Genomic DNA, 22,111 nt, shown 5'->3' with positions numbered 1-22,111 from the left:
GGCAGAGGGTCATGAAAAATGTAAGGGGGCGGCAGGAGTTACAGTCCGTCTCAGGTGTCTTCTCTTCTCACTGGATCACAGCAGCCAATGCTAATTAGGTTTAATTATTAATTAGGCATGTTTTTGTTTGTCAGCAGCTTCACAGCGAGGATATTCAGGATGAACTAACAACTGCTTGACTGTAAAGTGAGAGCTGGACAAGAGCTGGACATTGCGCTTTATATGGTGCATGATATATCACTTGTCATACATCAGGACCCATTGTTACCGACATGCTCATGCTTTCATAACGTCTCTGGTGCAAATGGGGATAAATTGCTGCTGTGATGTCATAAAGAGGCTGGACCATGAATGTAAGAAAAATGCTTTTATTTTTACACCTTTAAAAAGCAAATTTTTAAAGCACAAAGATTTACTCTTTATATAAACACCTCTCTTCCTTTGACTAAAAAAATGGTAGCATGTGCACATTGTGCTTGGATTGCAAAGTCTGTACAACCGCTCTGGGTCTCCTGTGGTGTCGCGACCCCAGTAAACATTTTATTGCATAAATCACACGTGACCTCGTCGGCCACATGTTAAGTCTTTACAGGAGAGTGAGAGGACAGAAAAATTACACTGAAATGAGAAATAAATCCTTATACCTATTACACAGTGAACAACAATAGCAGCTTTCTAAAGGAAGGCGTTGCACATTGTCCTGAAAAGAAGAAAGTAAAAGAATTATGACTAAAATCATGTGACAATATATGGCAGTTGTGCTTCTGTCTGTCTAGCAAAACATTTTACTCTTTTGCAAATTATTCCAACAAATTGCAAATGATGAACGATAATGAAAACACTCAAAAAATAAAAATAAAAAACTTTCAAGGAGAATTTGCATCTATTAGCTCATTTCCCTTTGAAATGGTAGGCTAGTCAAGTCACTAGTTGCACACATCCCCTTTAGATAAGCCAAGATTTACATACCTTGTATGTTCTAAATTCTATCGAACCTCCATTTGAAAAACTAGCATTTCTCAAAAGGCAGTGTCTCTGAATGACATCTCCAATGAGATTTACATCATAAAATGCTGAATGGAAATCAGTTTGCACAAAAATATACAAATTCAAATATACTTGAATCATGACTTTGGTATGAACTTAATGAAGCTAGTTATACACACACCACTATTTGTGACTGTCCAATTTCCCTTTTAACTACGCAACACTACTCCTTGTCCTGTCAAAATGGCAAGGTATGAAATATGCATAGAAGTATTCATGAAAAGAAAATGCCACAAGGAAATGATCAATAAAAGAAGGATGGCAGTTCATACAAATAATGGGATCTGCCTAGCTTACGTGCGCCTCTCCAAAAATGTAACTGTGGGTAGGGCAACGCAAGACCGCAAGAACTGGTTGGTCCGCTTTGCTATTTCTCCATGCTTTGTTAGCACGGAAGTGATAAAAACTTGACACTGCCATCTAGCGTTTCAGCGGTCTACACACAGAACCACCACCGCAGAACTATAAATGCATTCACCGCCATAGACACCGCAAGCAAGCTGTGGCGTCACTTGGACGCAGAACTGCTTCAGCCTTAATGCACACACACGTCCCTTTTCTGGGATAACAATTTCAAAAACCTCTAAAATAGCACTTCAATATAATTCCTTCCCATCAACGGTCTAAACCTTTCTTATACAGTATAACATTTAGTGCAGAATGCAAGATGTTGAGGGTCACAGATGAAGCGGTGAGGTGACTATGTACTGATGACTTATGAATTTGACCAAATGCAACTCTGCTGTACAGCAAAATGAGTCACTTCTTGAATACATTTCTGTATTACTCTTCAAAGTACAGAGAAAACATGAAGGCAGACCGTGTGGGAAAATGCTTGTTTTCATCTCAAAGAGTAAACTTTTTTTTCCAGACGAGCAAGCCTGATTGCTTTCAAGATCCACAGGTTCACCTGCTGTACATAAATTATCTTGGATTTGAAAGTAGAACTATGAAAGTCTCATTACTGTGGAGGGCCCCACTTTGCTTTCTTTGTGAGTATGGTGCCAATGAATGCTGACTCATCCCCGACTTGCTACCGTGTGCAGGCTCTCCAGCCTATTAGCCGTGTGAATGGGAAGTGTCTTGGCAAGCCTCTTTCCCTCATACACCAGTCAATAGGCCAGAGCTCAGATTAAAAAGGCTGAGCCCATGCACACACAACAACTGTGAAAAGCAACGACTGCTGCTGCTTGGACTGTGTGTCATTAGCCTCTTTATATTTGTCATGAATTCACCCATCCATCCCAATACACAACACACGCATCATTACCGAACTACACTTATATCCTGCAAATATATTCTGGAAATATTAGTCATAGAATTTCAAGGAGCTTTTCAGATTAGTTACTGAGTAAACAAAAATCTGTAGAGGTCAGGAGGCACTGTCTGTGACAATGAAAACAAATGGAAATGTAGCCACAAGCGGTGAAGCCGGTGTTGAACACCTTAATGATTAAGACTGACTGGTCAAGAGATTTATGGGAATGCTCCGAGATAAACGTTTGGCATTCACAGAAGATTTCATAGTAATATAGGATCCATTCAATGACACTGCAACAGTGTCATTGAATGGATCCTATGTGCATCCATTTTTGTATTACCACTATGGCATGAGTAAAACCTCAAAGTGTCACCATTTGGCCCTACTTCATTGTATCTGCATGAAACTTTAGTGTAAATATGGATGGTAAGATTATTATTATTATCATTTAGAGAAAGAAAATAACATTTTCATCTTCTGTTGTTGCCTCCTCTTGGATTCGTCAATTTGAGAATCTGTAATCTGCATCAGACTGTGAGGCTATGATGACTCACTCTGCGAATCTCAAGTCCAAACACTGGGCTTTAACTATTAAATCCATTTCAAGACAAAATACCCATGAAAACACAGTGACTAGCTGGCTGTCTTAGTCTAGATAGCATAACGACTTTCTAGCTTTCCCAAAGATACAGAAATTACAACAATAGAGTGATAATGTTGGTTGAACAATGAATATTGTGGCTCATTTCTCAGTCACCTTTCTTGAAAAACGCTAGCACACAGCATGCCATGCCGGCTTTTACTACTAGCCTCAGCACTGCAGAGCTGATGGGTGTACCCCAGGGAACCATAACAGGACCACTCATGTTGTGGCCAGGCGTTAGGAGGGAGGGCATGCTACCTGCAGTCTTCCATGGCTCAACTGAAACACAACCTTGGTCCCAGAGCAATTCACATGACCTAAGCTGCAGTCAGGCAGGCGTCCCTGACCAGATTACAACCTCGGCCACGCGCCTACACAGCAGTTCATCTCAACACAGAATGAAATTGTGGTTAGGTGCTTAGGAGAGCAAGGGGGCAATAAGGCAAGCACTCTACAAAGGGCGTGGAGGTGGGTTGGTGGTGAAGCACGTTTAACCATTTGAAGTGCTATACCTCAGAGCTGATTTCTGAATAGGCCTAGTAAAGAGAGCCTAATCTGTGACTGAATATTTTTGTCAATGGAAAATCTTATTGAAAGGAGAAGCTATCTCTGGACGAGCTTATATCTGAAAATAATACAACACAAGATGATTTTTGATCTGACAAAATAAGGTGATTCTTGATTTGTGTTTTAGGGAAGAAGGCTTCAGATCACAATTGGAAGCTATTGGTGTTGAAGCATTAATTATTTGGCTCTTTTCAATCTATGTAAAGACTATGGGCAATTCAATTTCACCGACACAGCTTAAACTTGGTATACTTTAAAAAAATAACTTCTTGATTTAAAACCTTGCAAAGTTTCGGAGTTCACGAGAAAAAAAAAAACAGTTGCAGGAGGAGGAAAGAAAAAAAAAATGAAACCAAATCCAAAATGTTTTATATGGATTGGATTTATCTTTTTTTGGCAAGGCTCTCCTCCAAATTATTCATATCATATTCTATTATTTACAGTGTAGTTTTTCAGTAAGCTATGCAAATCTGGGATGAAATGGTAAAAAAATACAATTGGAGAAGAGACTTGCGGTGGATACATCAAAGAATGTTGGAAAAGGCGATTTAATAAAAACAATTCAAGGACTTTCTTTTTTCTCTAGCATCATAAATCGTTATTTTGAGACAACACACCCACAACCACCCACACACACGTTTTCTTCCTGACAAAAAACACACATTGTCTGAAACTAGGTCTGTACATAATTACAAACACTAGCTCAGAAAAATGCAGAGAGCTACAATTATTGTTGCATAAAATATAAAACCCAGGACTGCAACAGAGCTCATCAGAAACTTTTAGTGTTGAGGACTGCAGTTGACTGAACACATCCTTCTGCTTATGAACCTTAACATAAACGGGACACAGAATGTCAGCATCCTCTTCACATTCATTCATACATACAATCCACACACAGACACACATATTTCACCCCTTTCCATCCAGCCATTCAGCTCAACTGTATACTTTATATATCGGTTAGAGTTCCTCCTAGTTGTGCTTGGCACGGACCCCTTTTAGGTAGCTCTTCCAGCGCTTGACCACATCCTTGAAGATGGCCGCATTGTCTATGGATGCCAGCAGCTGTAGCTGGTTAATGTGCGTGGTGTGGTAGTCCCAGCGTGCCAGGTTGGGCGCAGTGCCCAACATGTAGTGGCGCAGGTCATAGATGCTCCCAGAGCCTGTGTCATAAAGTGGCAGCATGGCCTTGAGCGACTCCATGCCGCGGCTGAACAGCTGTCCGGCCTCCCTGCCAAGTTTCTCACCGGCTGTCTCGGTCAGGTCATAGAGTCCCAGCAGGGAGTAGATGAAGCCATTGAGGACGAAGGAACTGGGCGTGGTAGGATATTCTTCGTACCAGTCGTACTTGTTCATGAACACGGCCTTGACCCCGTGCTGCGCTGAAGGCATCTTGTAGGGTCCTACTGCCTTGAGTGCAGCGTTGAGGTAAGCCTGGTCTTTGGTGAGAAGGTAGGCTCTCACCAGGGTGGACATGGCCTGGCCCTGGGCCATGGCCGAGTACCAGCCAGGCTCCAGCGGCCGGAATCCCTCACCCAGTTTACGGGTAACCATGATAGGCCAGCCACCACGTTCGTCCTGGTTGCGCAGCAGCCAGTCGCTGGCAGCAAAGAAGGCAGCCATGTGGGCAGTGGTGGAGATAGTGACGTTGTCCACAAAGCCGCGCCCATGCAGCACCAATCGCACAACCCGCCTTGGCATGATCTGAGTAGGAAATGAGATGCAAAGTTTTGTTTTAGAGTGGTGAAATCTGGAAGTTAGTTAAAACTACCAGTGGACTACAAACAACTGAAATACAGCTTTGAAATGTGAAATAGTTAGTGTGCAACAGCTTTAACAGTTACTAGAATTTATTTGTTTTGCCAAAGGGAGTCTCAGCACCAAAGGGATGAAGTTAGTCACTTAAACTCACCTTTGTGGCCTTGACAGCCTTGGTGTTGGACAGCCCCACGCCCTTCCTGAGGTCAGTGAGCAGGTCACGGGTCAGAGTGGTCCAGACGGCGCGTGGCCCGATGCCATAGGTGATATCGCGGTCTTTGAAGGCAATGAGCTGAGTACTGGTGACGTAGTGGATGATGAAGGGCGGGCCCTTCTCTGTGGTCTCCAAGACTACAGACACACTGCCATTGGAGATGAACTTGATGTCCAAGCTGAGGATGAAGTCCTTGGAGTTACCCAGCTGGAGCGACACACCTTCTGAGGACTCTGTGGTTGGGTGGGTGGGGTGGAGGGTGGGGGCATCAAACAAATGGAGAAGATGTTACAAATGTGTCCAATGAAACTGGATTGCAGGGGAGGAAAGAGACTTGCTGCTGTTTATTCAAATGCATAAAAAAAAACAAAAAAACTCTTTGCCTGAAGTCAAGTCCAAACTTTCTGAGATTATTGGAAGAGAGTGCACTATTTTTACCATGTTCATGACAAACTTTTTAAAGTGTGTCTGGCCAAAGACATTATCCTTTGACGGCTTGTTTCTATGATAGCTCCACTCTTTTAGTCATGTTTTCAAGATTCATTCCGTCGTCATCTTATATGATCAATAACACACTTTAGAAAACATTCTACTGTCAAAACTCTGTGTAATCATGGATCTGGTATTGTTATTACATTGTGAAGTGCCTAGCTGTGTGTGCGTGTGAGAGAGAGAGAGAGAGAGAGAGAGAGAGAGAGAGAGAGAGAGAGAGAGAGAGAGAGAGAGAGAGAGAGAGAGAGAGAGCAAGAGCGAGAGCGAGAGAGAGAGAGAGAGAGAGAACACAGAGTCTCCTCTCATGGGATGGCAGTTCAGATGTCACTGCAGAATGGGTTTAATTAGGAGGACAGAAGGGAGAGAATGGAGGGAGAAAAAGGGAGGAAAAGAAAGTAGTAGCAAGAAGGACCAAGATTGAGAATGAAAGAAGAGAGGGAGATGCACAGCATATAACTGCAGCAATTCTTCCATTCGCATCTCTGCGTGTCTTCCCTCACAGTTGAGGCACACCGAAAAGTCCAAAAACACTTAACTCAGACGGCATTCAATCCCAAATCGCCATCTTCCCTCTCACATTTATCAACTTTGGGCCAATTCTGTCACAGCTGTTTCAGACAGTTTTTGTGCTGAAACGATTAGTCGATTAATCGATTAGTTGATCGACAGAAAATTAATAGAGTATAATTTTCATCATCAATTAATCGTTTTAGTCATTTATTAAGTAAAAATACCAAACATTTGCTGGTTACAGCTTCACAAATGCTAAGATTTGCTTGCTTTTCATATCATTATAAAATTAATCCTTTTTTGGTTGCTGGTCAGACTAAATAAGCGATTTCAAGACTGGGCTCTGCTTTTGATGGGCATTTGCCATTAGTTTTGACATATTATGGTCTACATGATTAATCAAAAAAAATAATCAATAATGAAAATAATCCTTAGTTGCAGTCCTAGTCTGAACTCATTTCAAACCCAAAAAGTGCCAAGAGCTTCTAGACTTATCTCCGCTACTTAGTCTGCACAGCAATCCAAAACCCTTCTAATCAAGGCGTCACCGCTCCCACAGGATAAAAGAGAGGAGAGTGTGTAGGAGTCAGGAAAAAGGAGGGTAGTGGAATGATGACTCTTAAAAGTGGCCTTAAAGCCAGTCCTTCAAGAGTGAGAGAGTGAAAATGAGTCAGTAGTGAGAAGACAATTTAGAAACAAAGAGACTGAGACAGAGAGAGCTCCCATAACAAGAGAGACAAGCTGAGAAAGCGAAAGTAGAAAGACCGGCCGAGACATAAAGACAGTCGATCAGAAGGAGAATGAAGGAGAGAGCCAGTCTGGCAGGGGCCTCTGGTTGACTACGGCTCTTTAATGCACTCATAAATCCATTACTTAAGGCAATCCAGAGAGTAAGTGGATTTGTACTGTGGCCCCGTGATTACTCTGCCATCAATAAAGGATGGGCAGGGAATATAGACGAGATTCCGTCTCCTCTGCTCTGCTCTCTGACTGTTTAGCAATGAGGGATGAGACAGAGAAGACGAGCAGCTAGGAATATGTGCGTGCATAACCCATGTTTACATGTATGAGTAAGAATATAACGCACACACTTGGGAATGCATGCGTGTGCAGCATGTACAGATACAAAGACCCAGGCGTAAGCGTACAAGAGTCAATACGCGCGTGTCCATGCATCCACCATCTCTGGTGACTACATCCGTGACTAGACGCAGGGCGTAGCTGGTGAAAGCAATTACTCCACTGCATGTCCGTATACAGAGCGCTCTGCTAATTCTAATAGGGATTGATCGGGGCAAACTGCATTTCTGAACTATCAGCCAACTGAAAGGGGATCCGGAAAATAAAGTGGGTATGGAATGAATGAAAATTCACAGGTGTACAGTAGCGGACACCGGTTGTGCAAGAATGTGCAGATGGTAGATGGTAGGTTATTATCAGGGGACAAACGATTGATCCACTTGTCAGAGGATTTGAGAGGCTGCTCAATGATGGTGCCCTAGATACAGTATGGAGGAAACATGAAAGACTCAAACAGAGAGAGGGGAGTGGGAAGAAGGGAGGGTGGGGGCAAAGACAGAAAGAGAGAGTGGCAGGAGAAGAAGAAAATGAGAAAGTTTGGTTGGATTTATGATGAGAGAGCAGAATAAGGAGTCAAAACGGATAAAGTGAATATGATCATAATGTTTAGGAAGCACAAGAGGACTGAGGGATGATAAGTGGGTGGAAAAGAGAAATAATGAATAGAGGTGGAACATGAACTGAAAGCTGGGGATAGAAAAGGAAGAAAAATGAAGGATGGAGACAGTCGAGGGAGGGCTGAGGAATGATAATGAAAGCAGGACGATGTCAAGGAAAGAGAGCTACGATGGGGAGTTGAGGCGTAAGGAGAGGTGAGTAAGGAGCAGAGAGAAAAATGTCTAGAGTGGAGAAACGGAAAGAAGTGGTGATGATGAGAGGTTGAGAGAGGGATAATTAGGAGGAGGGAAAGATTATAGTAGAGACAGAGCTCAGAGAATAGAGAATGCCCTGGATACAAATGCAGGAGATCGGAGGAGAGTAAAGACAATGCAACAATGCAATTAGAGTTAGGTTAAAAACAAAAAATATGATAAATCAACAATAAAATAAAACCTCATGTAACACATCATGATTTGATTTTTCCCAATTCAGATTCACCCCTCCAAATGCTATCATTAATTGCAACCTTGGTCATTTTACAGCTTTAAAACTAGGCCAGATTTCCTTCTTTTGTAATAGTACATGGTCAGTTTTTTGCATTAGAGCACAAAGTCATTGCATATGTTGTGTTTCACAACACAAGAGCACTACAGCATACAACATGTACATTACCCAAATTTAATTAAATGGAAATTTGAAAGCAATACAGTTTGTTGGTCAATTTGTCCCCTAAACCACATCAGTCATATCAGAATTATACTTTATTGTTTGCAGCAACTCTCAAATCATATAAATGACTAAAATTTATAATGAACCGAGAATTGATGCAAACAATACAGTGGCATTCTGATATGACTGATGAGAAGTCTATATTCTATATTGAGATATCAAAACAGAACAGTATCAAAATTGTACCAAATCCGAAACCTGACCCATAGTATCAAAATCAGATTGTGCTGCTAGTTCCTTCCCAACACCGAGCCACTAAATACAATTCTGTTTGGGACATAATGAAAATTATGATGAGTGAAGAGGGAGACAGTTTTTTTGCCTCCATCTTTTCTGCAGATCAATTTTTAGATAAATAAGGGAGAAGGCTGCACATAATAAACGACTATATGGTCAGAGGGAGATTGGAGCAGAGTCTCGTCAATACTGAGCGAATTGAAGTGAATTAAATTAGGATTCTCGGACAAAGTTGAAATAGTGTGAAATGGGACAGTTCCATTGTAAGTGGCTAAACTCCCTATTATCTTAAGCCCTATTGCCTATGCTCTAAGGGAGGTATAAACTAAACAGAAAAAATGGTGGGAATTCAACCACTTAAGGATTTAAGAGAAAGCTTACTACAAGTTCTTACTGCAATGCTCCCACCTCACCAAAAAACCTCTAAAAGTGAAGCGTTTAGCGTTGGGACCCAAGAACTGGCTCCAAAATTCTTAAAAATAGACAACTTTAAATTCTGGTTATCAACACCTGTTGCTCAAATGTTCTCGCCATATCATGGCTGGATTAACCCAGAGTTATGTCCTTTGTCGGAATAAATAAGCATCACAAATTGTTGTCATTGTTATAAACTGTAGCCACCATCTTTAGCCAGGATCTATATCTGTTGAAATATTACTTAGATGACAGTGGGCCTACTTTTTACATTCCCAAATATAATCTACAATATAGTCATTATGAAGGCAATAAAAAATTACAAAAATGACCACGATAAAGAAACTGAGACCCTAACCCAAATCAATCTGGAAGCGATAAAATCCAAACAATTCCTAACACGATTTTGAAACTGTGACAATACTCATTGTAGGACTGGGGATGAGCCACATAATGAAACCACATATTCAGACAACATGTAGTTACAGGAGATATCATTGGTACAGCCACAGCGGCATGAAACTGATTCTTTTTCTCTCAACTTTTGACATGAAATCTGCACCCAATATCAAAAGAAGCAAAGACATCAGAGTTTTGCTATTTTGTGAAAAAAATAAATAAATAAAATAAAATAACATATCCTCTGAAAAGGTCAAATCACAGCATCTTGCATCTCAATGCAACTCAGTGAAGATGTATACAGCATTCTGCTCTACAGTATGGTTGGTACAGGATAAAAATGGATGACCATATGATTAACTCCACATCTAGACCTCACACATCTACTGACCAGTGTCAGAAACCTTCATTCTCCCTGCTAACAAGACCCGTTTCAGGTCTCGTTAGCAATATGGTTCCTCCAAGCTTACTGTCCCATAAAGCTGTGGGAAAATTAGCACACAGAATCCCAACACTAAGAGAACCATTGTAACTTGTACCTTGCACTATAATGCTTAGCACTTGTTTCGTGCATTTCATCAGTATTATATCACAGTACAATGGTGCAAAGCACTGCTGGATACTCATCTTTCACCTGTGTAGCTGCAACTGGTGTATGCTATATTGCTTGAATGACCATAATGTTTGTATCCTGAATGTATATTTGTATCTGTACAGTCTATATCTTACACAGTCCCCTTGCACTGTATTTCAGGTTCTATTGACCCTTCACTATGTGAAACAGTAAACGTGGCGTTACCGTGCAAGTTGACAATATATCTCTGCATTAATTCCTGTACATCTGTTGTACTTAGCAAATGAAGTAATTCGTAGTCCGAATGCATGAAGGTAGAGGGGCAAAGGTTTTAAGCTGCACTACTTCGTGGTCTGTACATTTAACCACCTCCAAATACACAGTACTTTTGTAAAACAATCCATCCTACAGCTGAAACTGAGTTGAGTTCAATTGCAAGAGGTTGGTTTTTGGGCTTTACACAGTATTTCAAGGGCTGATAATAAGATAAGATAGCACTTTATTAATCCCCTTGGAGAAATTCAAAATGTTGATGGGCCAGAGGCTTGACACAGTTAATTTATGTAAAAAGCATGCAAACATGAATAACCTTAAATAAACTGATTATTTGTTGTCAATGTGTCTTAATACTTATGCACATAAGAAATGGGGCGGATAACTGGCAGCAACAACGGACAAAGTAAATAAATGGTGAGAATCAATAGTCTGAATATGTTTGCCATAAAAGTTATGTTTAAACACTGGATTTCACTGATAAAACAAATCTTACAACAGTGAAGACACTGATCCGTTTTTAGTTTTTGGGTTGCCGAGTGAAGTCACATCTTTGGCTCATCAGAGACCTTCAAATCTCAAAATTCACTTTGACTACCTCCCAGTGAAGCTAATGTTGAGAAGATGTGTTTCTTTGAGCCTGCAGCCTCTGTGGAAATCATGACAATGCATTTACATGCATAAAGGTGACATTTTCTGACTAAATGAACAAAATTCACAGAATTAAATGACAATTTTTCCTTTAATCATCATCAGGAATCATATCATATATAATGTGGCAGGCAGGGCCATTGTCAACCAACACAGTCTACCAGTATTCTAGCATTGTGTTAGCGGTAAGGCCGTGCCACAGACTAGCATCCTGTCAGGGCACGTAGTTTCATATCAAGCCGCCTACAGCAACAGTCAACAGGAGATAAGCTCCTTGCCATGAGGGCCATCTGGGCTGGAGGAGGGCTCGCTTACCTGCGGCACTGAACTGGCGTACGGAGGAGGCACGGGCCTTGTCGTGGACACGGCTGAGGCTGCAGCCTTTAGGGACGCTCCAGGGCGCCGTGCTGACCCGGCTGTCCCTCTCCTCGGCTGTATCATACACCTCCACGTGGGGCGGCCGCTCCGTCAGGTTCTTGCTATAATGGCTCAGACCATACTGGGCAATCTGGATGGCATAGAAATAACCCTGAGGACCCCACTGGGTGGACAGAGGCACGCCTGGGTGGAAGAGAGGGAGGAGGAAGAGGAGGATGAGGACATTGACAGGACAAGGTCAAATAAATACAGAAAACTGAACACTGCAGTTACAAGCAACTGACCCATTATGAGAAAAAATGCAGAGAGGATAGATGTCACTTATTCTTATGCCTCAATGGTTGTTTGTCTTTTTATGGTTGCTGCTTTTATGTGTTGTAATCCTTGTAATGCTGTTTACATGGACATTTTAATGCAACACAAGGACATGTCTCGTCTTATTTATGGAGAGGTTATTCTTTAAGCTCTTTGTGGTCTATTTGCAGCAAATATTCTTTTTAAGATACCTGTTCTCATATTGCCCGTTAGCTTTTCTTGGCGTGAGGAGCTATCGAGTCAGTTTTGTACAGTGCCACTGTAACTTGATTCCACGAGGCATACCAATAAAACTGGTTCGAAATGGATTAGTGACGCCAAGCTCATGAATTATAAAACTTTCAAGTGAGAGGAGCAGAGCGGCTGTGATATTAAGAAAGATTTAAAAAGGGACAAGGTCAAGAGTATGATAGCTCCGAGAGCAAAAATAAAAAGACAGAGGGTAAAATGTAAGTGTGGACAGTGAGAAAAAGAGAGTAGAGAATAGGAGAAAGCAATGAGACAATGAAACCTGATAATAAAGACCAAAGAAAAAATAAATAAAATAAAGTGAGCAAGAAAAATTGAAGGTAAAAATGGACCTATTTTGGAAACACAGACAGAGAAGACAACAAAAAAAGGACACTGCAAATAAGCAGTGAAAAAAAATATAAAAAGGTTAGTGAACACCGGCTACGGTAAACAAGCGGACTGACAGTGTGGTGAAATTCAAGCTAATCTATTTCTAATGGCACCGGAGGCAAGCTTCCCTATTCAGTCAGCCAGAAATAGCTTGGGTTGGAGAATCGCTCTGATGAACAGATAGTTTACTTAAAGACCTTGTGACAGAGAGAGCACAATGTGCTACGCAAACCACATTCTTCTGAGAAGAAGAGCGTAATGCATTCAGACGAGGGTTGGGCGACAGCGTGCATCCTCCTGTCAACCAATCATCATCACATATATAGCCGATCCCTGATGTATTCATCTCAATGCCGCTCCCCGTGCATTCCCGACAGGAGGCATCTAGCACAAAACACTCACTGGGGAAGCACATGCAGGGACAAAACCAGCACACCCTGAGGAAAGCTGGGTGAGATGTCGGGTGTGTTTACGCTACCTTCTGTACTGGCTCTAAATAAATTTAAAATCAACCTCAGCATCATTTTTGTCCTTGTGCGTGCCAGAGAATTTCCATCCAATGCTGATCTCCGATGTATTCATGCAGTCGCCCAATCTCAATTCAGACTGGAAAATTGGTGTTTTTGTCATGGCATTGAAGTGTAAATGAGTATTCATTCTGGAGTGACACAGAATCTATGTCTGTTGTGTGTAATTCTGCGCTCACGTGAAAGATGGAGGTGAAGGATGTGATTTGATAGTTTATATTGAGGTAGTTTATCAGAAAGTGCTCGTCTTCCCTGCTGTTATTTTCTTTTTGAGACTGTACAGCTGATTGAGGTGTTCATGTTCCATTATAATGAAAATAAACATATTCAATTTTAGACTGCAGAATAAAATGCCATTTTCACATACATACACATCATCCAGGAAAGTCATCCAGGAACATGCAGGATAAAGTAACTCACGAATGATGCTACCAGTCTCTCTTAATGCCAATTAGCAGTACAGTTATTCAATAATTTCTTATTTTTAAGTAATTAATTCAGAATATTTTAACTTTCTGTTGGCAAATTTGTTAAAGTCAACATGTTTGTATCTACATACAATGGGCAGTTCTAGCCATGACTGATAATAATTCAAATAGATGACAGCAAGACATCATAAAGATAAATTGTTTGGTTACTGCCTAGTGTAGTTACAAGGCAGCTGGTATTTTTATATTCATGTTTGTACATTACCTTGAAGAAACCTTTAAGACAGACCACATTCATTAGTAACTATTGCACAAAAACACTGTCACATCTTTGGGGGCGTTCTCAACTGTAGTGGCAATCACACTGACAATCCAAAGTAGCAGCATTAGCATACATTTCCCAACTGTAGCCGAATATAATCAGTGCATCTCACCAGGAGTTAGAGTGTTACTAGTGCGCAAATATACACCGATGAAGTTGTTTCTATGGTTAGCAACAACTATTAGGCAGCCTGCTTGCTGACAAACATTCCTGAGTGGCGCATCTCACATTTTCGATGGCTTCTGTTTGACTGCCATCTATTATGGGGACATGAATGATGCTGATGGTATGAGGCCCCATAATCACCGGTACTATAATCAGAATAAAGAATCTCAGGCATTATAGTAGCAAAATGCTAAAATATTCAATTTCACCAACAACTCCTTTTGAGAATCTGAATATATGTATCTACACACGACCAACTAGGTTTTAAAACACTTCCAACCCCTTTCCAGACATTTTTTCCATGCCTGTCCTGCCGCTTGCATCTCCCTTGACAACTTAAGTCAAATGACTGTCAAAATCCTAACACTAACGCTGTATTGTGCTCGCACATCATTCACCCACTCCAAATGAGTTCAGCACTCCTCCAGTTTCTTGCTGAATAACACTAAGTAATCCATGCGGAATTGGCTGTTAAGCCTCCATATTTTTTTCCTGACTCCAGAGAGGGGACTTCTCCAGCAATCTGCAAAACTAGGTCTTCTGCCAATTAAAGTGGGCTCTCAGCCTACAGAAGTGGATCCAACAGCACCAGTGCTATATGCCACCTTACTGTTCTCCTGCAACTCTTCCTCCTCCTCCTCTTTTTCCACTGGCTTTGTTTTTGACTAGCGGCAGGTCCACTTACTCCTCGCTGCTGGGTGAAGATAGCAGGTGTTGGGGAAGGCTGTAGGGTTTACATTAGGGCTGGGTGTTAAAACTGGGTGCAGCAACTTAAGCGGAATGATAATAATAATAACTATTTATATAGCACTTTTCAAGACAAGGTTACAAAGTGCTTCACAGAAGGCAGGAATGGAACCCTCGACCTGCTCTAGCAGTTAGTCCTAAATAAAGTTCGTCTGGCCTAGATTCTATTCAGAGCCTGTTCATTCCACTATCCCACTCCACCTCTGTCTTCACTAGATAGGGCTTTACCCATCTTAGACAGTAGGTTGTGTATGTGTGTGTGTGTTAGAGAGCGTAAGAGAGATCATGTGCAAAAAGAGAGGGTGTGTGCATTGCTTTATGCAGGTAGTAGCATGTAGTTTGTGTGTGTTTTATGAGTGTTTGTTTTTGTGCAATTGCTTATGTGATGGTGGTCTGGGGTGTGGAATGGGGAGGGGCGAGCTTAGGAGTGATAAAGACAACCCAAGAGTAAGGAGGAGACGGAAAGAAAATGGATAGATCTTGATTTAAGAGGGTGTTGTGGAGGGGATTAGCTACTTCCACTAATGATGGTGCCCTGGCTGTTAGGGTTTCATTATTCTCAACGTCTGCTCTTTGTCTCACATGAATTCTCTGGTGCAACTAGAAAAAAATAAGACCTCAATTTCTAACCTTCTATTACACAGCTGTGAGCCCTACAGCGGATGAGGCAATTTGTCAAAATGAGACCACATAAAAACGTTTGTGTTTGAAAAGTGTCTCAAAGACACCTTCTAACGGTAAAACCTTAAGGAGAGAAATTTGCATGCAGGCACTAAATGTAAATTTCAGTTTGATTTGTCTAGTGATCAGGATATCTGCACACCTTCAAAGTCTTCTTAGCAGGTGCAAAGGGAGAAGAGCAGGACTAAATAGAAAGGAGAGACTGCATGCACACTGCCTTGCAATACACAGCACTTTATTGCTGAGCTTTTGGCTTTAGGTCGAATTTGTCTAAGATTTGCTAATATTTGATTTGTCTAAAATGCTCTCAATGTAAAGAGGTCCTTAATCATGGATGGCACCATCAGAATCTAAAGAAACCAGCACCCGCTTGATGCCTACAGTTGAAACAGATTTCCAGCGATCTGGGTGGGTGTCAAATGCTGGAGTTTGGCCCCTGAGACTGTTCGGATCCCACCAGACTACGGCAGAGGCTAGAGAGATGAAAGGGGGTCGTCTCCATGTTTAATGCATATGTGCCGAGGGCCCTGTTAAATAACTTTTCCATGGGTAGCAGGGTGTATTGGGGGAGAAATGCTCCCATGACCTTGTTTAAGCCCTGCAGTAACTCTGACTGTGACAGGCTAATTAATGGAGTGCTATTTTCACCCATAAAAATATGCTAAGTTGAAGAGAGGTGTGTATGTGTGTGCATGTGGAGTGCTAAATAGCAAAGAGCCTTGGGCTTAATTATTGGAGCATGGGAACTTGTGGTGTAGAGAAACGTGTCTGAGAAAGTGTGTGTGTATGTGAGTGTAAATGTGTATGCTCCTTCTTTTTTTTTTTTTATGAAAAGGAGTGGTCTGCAGGAAATAGGAGGGTGAGAGTAACCTGGCTCCCCACTGCTCAACTCAGTGGTACAAATAGATTCGGCTGGATTCCTGCCTGACCCATTTTCCACCCCACAATATGTTGCCTCCCATACCTGTGGTGGGGGACACAATTGGGGTAAAGGTAGCAAAATTTGTCTCCCAGCAGGGTCCTTATGGAGTACTGCAGCTCAGACAAGAACGTAATCCTGAGAACTGCAGTATTGAAACAATAAAATCCACTGAGAATCGACTTTTCACTGAACCAACTTTAAGGAAAAATGTTTTTTTTAGGCTTTTTTGACCCCCTTCTAACTTCAGTATTATGTACCTGAGAGCAGTGCTGCCTGCAGCCATACGCCAGTTCGCACTGTTTGTACATTAACTCAGCTGATATTTTTCACTTTTTCACTTACAGTCTCCCTGTTCCTTTCTTAACTAAAATTGTGATGGCATATTCAATGGTTTTTGCATTTTTACTCACTCCCCCACCCCCTCATGTGATACACTGGTTGTGTCCACTGCTTGTTCAGTTGACAGTCGGCTACCCTACGCTAATGAGCACTCAGGTGTTTGATGGAAAATAAATTGAAGGCTGATGATTGGTGTTGTTGCCTTTGTTTGGCGGCGTCTAATAGGTTACTGCATTGTCAACATTTCCTTGGCGTTTGAACATAATTGTTGTTGCCTGTCGAGCTTTAGCAGAATAAATTTCAATAGGTAGGAGCATTATTTAATTTGATTCTGTCATCTGTCTTTGTATTGTTTATTGCTTTTGCGTTGTGTCTCTTTAGTCTAAGTTGCTCTTATTTAGAATGTGCATTGCTCTGCTGTTGCATGGTTGCTGTGTTTGGCTGAATTCCTCTTACATGCAGTTGACATGAAGAGAGTCATTGCTTTTGCGTTTGTGCTGAGTGGTTTTATTGCACGCAAGCTCTCTTGATGGTATTCATCATGCCGTGTCCCATAGCGGTTCACAGAGTGGCTGTTGTAGTCCGGTGAGTGGTCTCTGAATTGCAGTGTGATAGGCTATCTGTTTCAGTTGGCACATGATGCTTGTTCAGCGCTTGATTTATATATGGGTTTTGTCATGTAATGTGCAAAAACTCTATAGTGTTGTCATGTAATGTATCGCAAATCTCTCTCTCTTTCTATGCCACTGTGTGAGTGTGTGTCAATAGGTTGGTGTGTGTGCGTGCGCACGCATGACACTTGGCGGGGCGAAGGGTGGTTGTTGGAACCGGGCCGTTCTTGTACTATCACATAGGATCCTGCAGGCGCCTCTGCCTGAGAGTGAGAGCCACAACCTCTGAAAGAGAGTAAGATGGAACGAATGACACAGCCCCTCTGGAGCTCTTACTAAAAAGAAGAGCACTGTACCAGTGGTGTTGTTTGTGTGGAGAACAGAATGGCAGATTTGCATCACCAGGTAAAAAAAATGTCAACGTGGGAAAATGTACTATTCATTTCAGCAAAAAGACCTATTTACTGCTGGCAATTTGCTCTTACAGACATTGGCTATCATTACTCATCAAGCTAACCTCTGCAACTGACACTTTGCCAGTGAATATATCATTATTCATTACATCTCCTTGCCAGAGCAAAGAGGAAGACAATGAAAATGGATTTCACATCAATGTTTGCGGTTGCAGAATTTCTTTCCATTCTTGCTTCTTAAGTGGATCAAAAAAAGGACTCAAAACAGTGGGCGAATAACTGTCACACAACCTCTAATTCAAATGTAGCTGAGAGATACTTGATAACACTGCTCCATTTCCTTTTTCTGAAGGAAATTTCTTGTGGAAATTTGAAAATTGCTACATTTTGTGATCCTAAATGCCTCATTTCATCTCAGATGGTGTTCTAGTTTTTGAGTTCCTAGTGCTATCACTTTGGCAGTAGCCTTAAGAAAGAGCATTTCTTTCCTTCTATGTCTGAGTATGTCTGCCTTTGTCATTTGAATGCTGGTGGCTCCAGCTTCTTGACAAGACCTGAAGGATAATGAATATCTATTAAGCAATTCCAGTCAAGTATATGAGGCCACTTTTCCAAGCAATTGGGGCACGCACCTATATTGATGACAATGTGGTTTGGACCAATAGCCTTTTCAAATGAGCTATTGATCCTTCCTGGCCATCATTTTCAAAGGAACTTAAAAAGTAAACACATTAATAGGGATGGACTCTTACAGTGGGAAGACAAGGTGAAATACTCATCTGACAGGCATCCAGCTAGCTTTTTACTGTATACTGAAATGCCAGCAATCTGGGGGTGAAAAAAAGAAACATTTTTAATTGACTTGACACAAATCAAGTTTGATTGTTGTTAATGTTAAACAAAGGCTAATTGCATTTGGGCGGTGGGACGGGTGACACAAATTGTGTGGGCATTTTTGAAATTGCATCTGTCTTGTTAGTCAAGCCTTAACACTTCACTTTAGAACAGACCGAATAGAGGACTCAAAATGTGTCACTTGGCCGAACTGGTGCTGATTTACTCTACATCAATCATGTATCTGCAATAAAACATGGGATTTATTTGACAAGCATGATTGGATCAAAGAGGAGAGACATAAAAAAAATCTCCCCCACTACTCAGGCAACAAAAAATACACAGATCAGACAGATGGTGGCACTATAACAAGCAACTTAACGTTTTGGTAAGTAACTCCTGAACCCTAAGATTTAGAATAAAAAATTCCATTCCATTCCAAAATTCCACCAAAAAAATCTGAATCCATTGCACATACAGATTTTAATTTCCACCATGACAGCCATTCAGAATTTTATGCAAATTTTTTCCCCACTATATCTCCTGCAAAATTGATCTAACCTCAACAATATTTTGCACACCCCTATGGATAGAACTTAGAGATCAAATAGTTTTAACTAAATACTGAAACCAACAAGGGCAGCAAATTACACTAGTAGCGCTACAGGAGAACAGGATGGTTCCTTGGGGTGTCTTACAAGCTGCAGCCTGCCAGTCAGGTAGCCTAATCCAGGACACAATGTGGACATCTACTTATACTGCCTCGGGTCATGTCAAAATGTTCTCTGCTGAGATCTAAGTAGCTGTCTCTTATTCAAGTACAGCTTTGCCCCAAAATAATGCCTACTCGAGAAGAGATGCAGCAAAAGCACAATTAGTTACCTGACAAAACAATACTGATAATGATTTCATTCAATAAGCTTGATCGATGCAATGACATAACAAAGAGCATAAACTCAGCATTCACTCAGATATGGCCTTTCCCCAAGTGTGTATAAATCAGTACACACATTTTCACACTTTTCCACTCTCACAAGTCAGAAGGAAGACACCCAGTGAGAGAATGAATCCACATTCATGGACTCAACGAATCCAGGCAAAGAGAAGACAGTGATACATCAAATTACATCGCAAAACTTGTTAAAAGTGAAGACCTGTCCATGTCTGTACCAACACAAACTGGTGATGCACGAATAGGTTTTAAATTTGAATCTGCCTTTTAAAGGTGAGCAGACCAAAGCAGACCGGTGCACCACTAGTCAATCAGGCCCTGTAATCTCCACAATCAATTCCATTTTCATTTACTTAATGCAAGTTCATTGCTGGTGGATTATTCACCGGGGCAAAAGGTAAATTACTTAAGGCTCTCTTCCTCGAAAATTCTCTGTGGGCAGAGCCGTGTCTGTTAATGAACAGGGATGTCTTTGCATTTAAGAGGTGTTCTTTGGACTCAAAAAAGCTGCCCCCACACACACTCAAGTGCACAAGAAGTGCTAATACCCTCATATAATAAGCAAAAAGGCAGAGGCAACGGTTTATACAATCCAGGCTCCCACTTAGCCTCAAGTTATACGGAGACAAATAGAGGTGAGAGGGAAAGCTGTGAGTGTTAATTAGTAATGCCCTCTCTTAGGACCAGAATGTTCAAGCCCTTTACAGTGGGCTCCAGGTAACTGGACAGGCATTTTACCTGGACCTTCTAGTAACAACGGCACTTCATGTAAGTGACATCAGCAAGCATAAACAGTAAAATTTCAATATAGCACTGTGTTTAACAGTTTTGTTCTCATGACTGCATGACATTGCTGGCAAAACATACTTTTTATCCAAACACATTTATGCAATTTGGCTATTAGATGCCCACCTATATAATAGCCAATCGCAATATACATCTAGTATCTTGAGTTTTATGGTAACTAACTGCCTAAATGTTATATAACCTGTTGCCCAGATTATGATGATTAACATAGCATGTATTAAAACACTATTACTGACGCATAATGGGTGGGGAACAGTCGATGAAATTAGGACAACGGATAATCAGAACACTATGCTGTTGGAGTGCTATGTGTGTAGCAGGTAGAGCGTCACAGCAACGCAATGCTGATGGCAACAAGATGCACTCTCTCTGGTGTGGCTTCTAGGTTAAGCACCATTGCGTGGCACTTACGTCAAGGTCTGAATCGGGTCCTTTTTCTTGTACATCCGTATTTCAGAGAGATACTAATTTAATCTACATTAAGAATAGGTTACTGGAACAAACAACTCTTACCTTCCACCCCACTGATGCACTTGACACGGTCACGGACCTCCACATTGTATCCCTCAAATGACATGAAGACGCCATCGGGGTGGTAGGGCTCGCGCTGCGTGTACACCTTGGAATAGCTGTGCTGGAACTCGAAACGGTCGTAGCCGTCGTACTGCACCACCTTGCCGTACACCTCAAAGTATTTTTCCATCCAACTGAAGGGCAGGTAGATGTCTCCGCCCTCCCGCCGGCCTTTGACAGTGGTGTCGTCATTAATCAGGCAGTCGATTTCCTCGTATTTGATCCCGCCAACAACACCAACAACAGGTGGGGGCTCTGGGGGTTGCGGAGGCTGCTGCTGGCTGCTGATGCTAGCATCGCCCACCTTGGGACTGGGAGCGACCGGGGGAGCACGTGGTAGGAAGCGCAGGGAGGTGTCGCTGGAGCAGCGGTTCCACAGCAGCACAGTGATGAGCGTGAAGAGGGCGCAGATAACAATGAGGGTCTTGTAGTTCACCCGGGCAGCCAGGCAACGCATGGTCACAGCTCACCTGCATGACAGAAAGACAAAAGTTGGATACGTTAGTGGCATGTATGTTTGATAAGTTGTTACGAACAGGTTAGTTCAAAACTTTTCAAAAAATACAAATTAAAAAGTCATCTAGCATCTGCTGATGAAAAACTTAACACATCACCTACAACTCTCAGCAGTGTAGACTGACAGCCTGCTGTGGAATATGACAGCAGCCTCATAAATATATGTTGTTAACAGCCCCGTGTAACTACAAAATTATGTAGGTGTAGAAATAAAACCTAACACTCAAATCATTGTTCAACATGCTGCACCAACTCTGACCTTCAATTGTCTACAGACCTTGCCTTTTACTGCCTCATTTCTTTGATGGCTGAACAGGATGAAATGATTTTGCATTGACCCATCATGCCCTACTGAATCACTGTTATTGAAGAGCGAAGGATAAACTGAAGAGATGCATCTGCATATGCACACAGCCAAAGACGGATAGCGTAGCATCAAAAGCAACTGTCAGTGGCAAAACTAGAGAATACTGACTTAACCATTCTGTTCACTTACAGGTAGGTGTCA

The 22,111-nt window shown here is 41.7% G+C and overlaps 1 protein-coding gene across 1 annotated transcript in view; it reads right to left on the bottom strand.

The window, feature by feature from the left end:
- Positions 1 to 354: 354 nt before the first annotated feature.
- glceb (glucuronic acid epimerase b) overlaps positions 355 to 22,111 on the bottom strand; it is a 60,733-nt gene continuing 38,976 nt past the window's right edge. Inside the window, exons 3-6 of the mRNA XM_071915707.2 lie at positions 21,028 to 21,557; positions 11,768 to 12,013; positions 5,434 to 5,726; positions 355 to 5,225 (exon numbers count right to left, since the gene is read on the bottom strand). Of these exons, the coding sequence (XP_071771808.1) occupies positions 4,494 to 5,225; positions 5,434 to 5,726; positions 11,768 to 12,013; positions 21,028 to 21,544 (1,788 nt within the window). The 5' untranslated portion in view covers positions 21,545 to 21,557 and the 3' untranslated portion in view covers positions 355 to 4,493. The remainder of the gene's footprint in view (positions 5,226 to 5,433; positions 5,727 to 11,767; positions 12,014 to 21,027; positions 21,558 to 22,111) is intronic.

The sequence above is a fragment of the Centroberyx gerrardi genome, chromosome 1, assembly GCF_048128805.1.
Source record: "Centroberyx gerrardi isolate f3 chromosome 1, fCenGer3.hap1.cur.20231027, whole genome shotgun sequence".
NCBI lineage: Eukaryota > Metazoa > Chordata > Actinopteri > Beryciformes > Berycidae > Centroberyx > Centroberyx gerrardi.
Note: the sequence above shows the minus strand (reverse complement) of the source record. Positions and strands in the feature narration are given on the sequence as shown.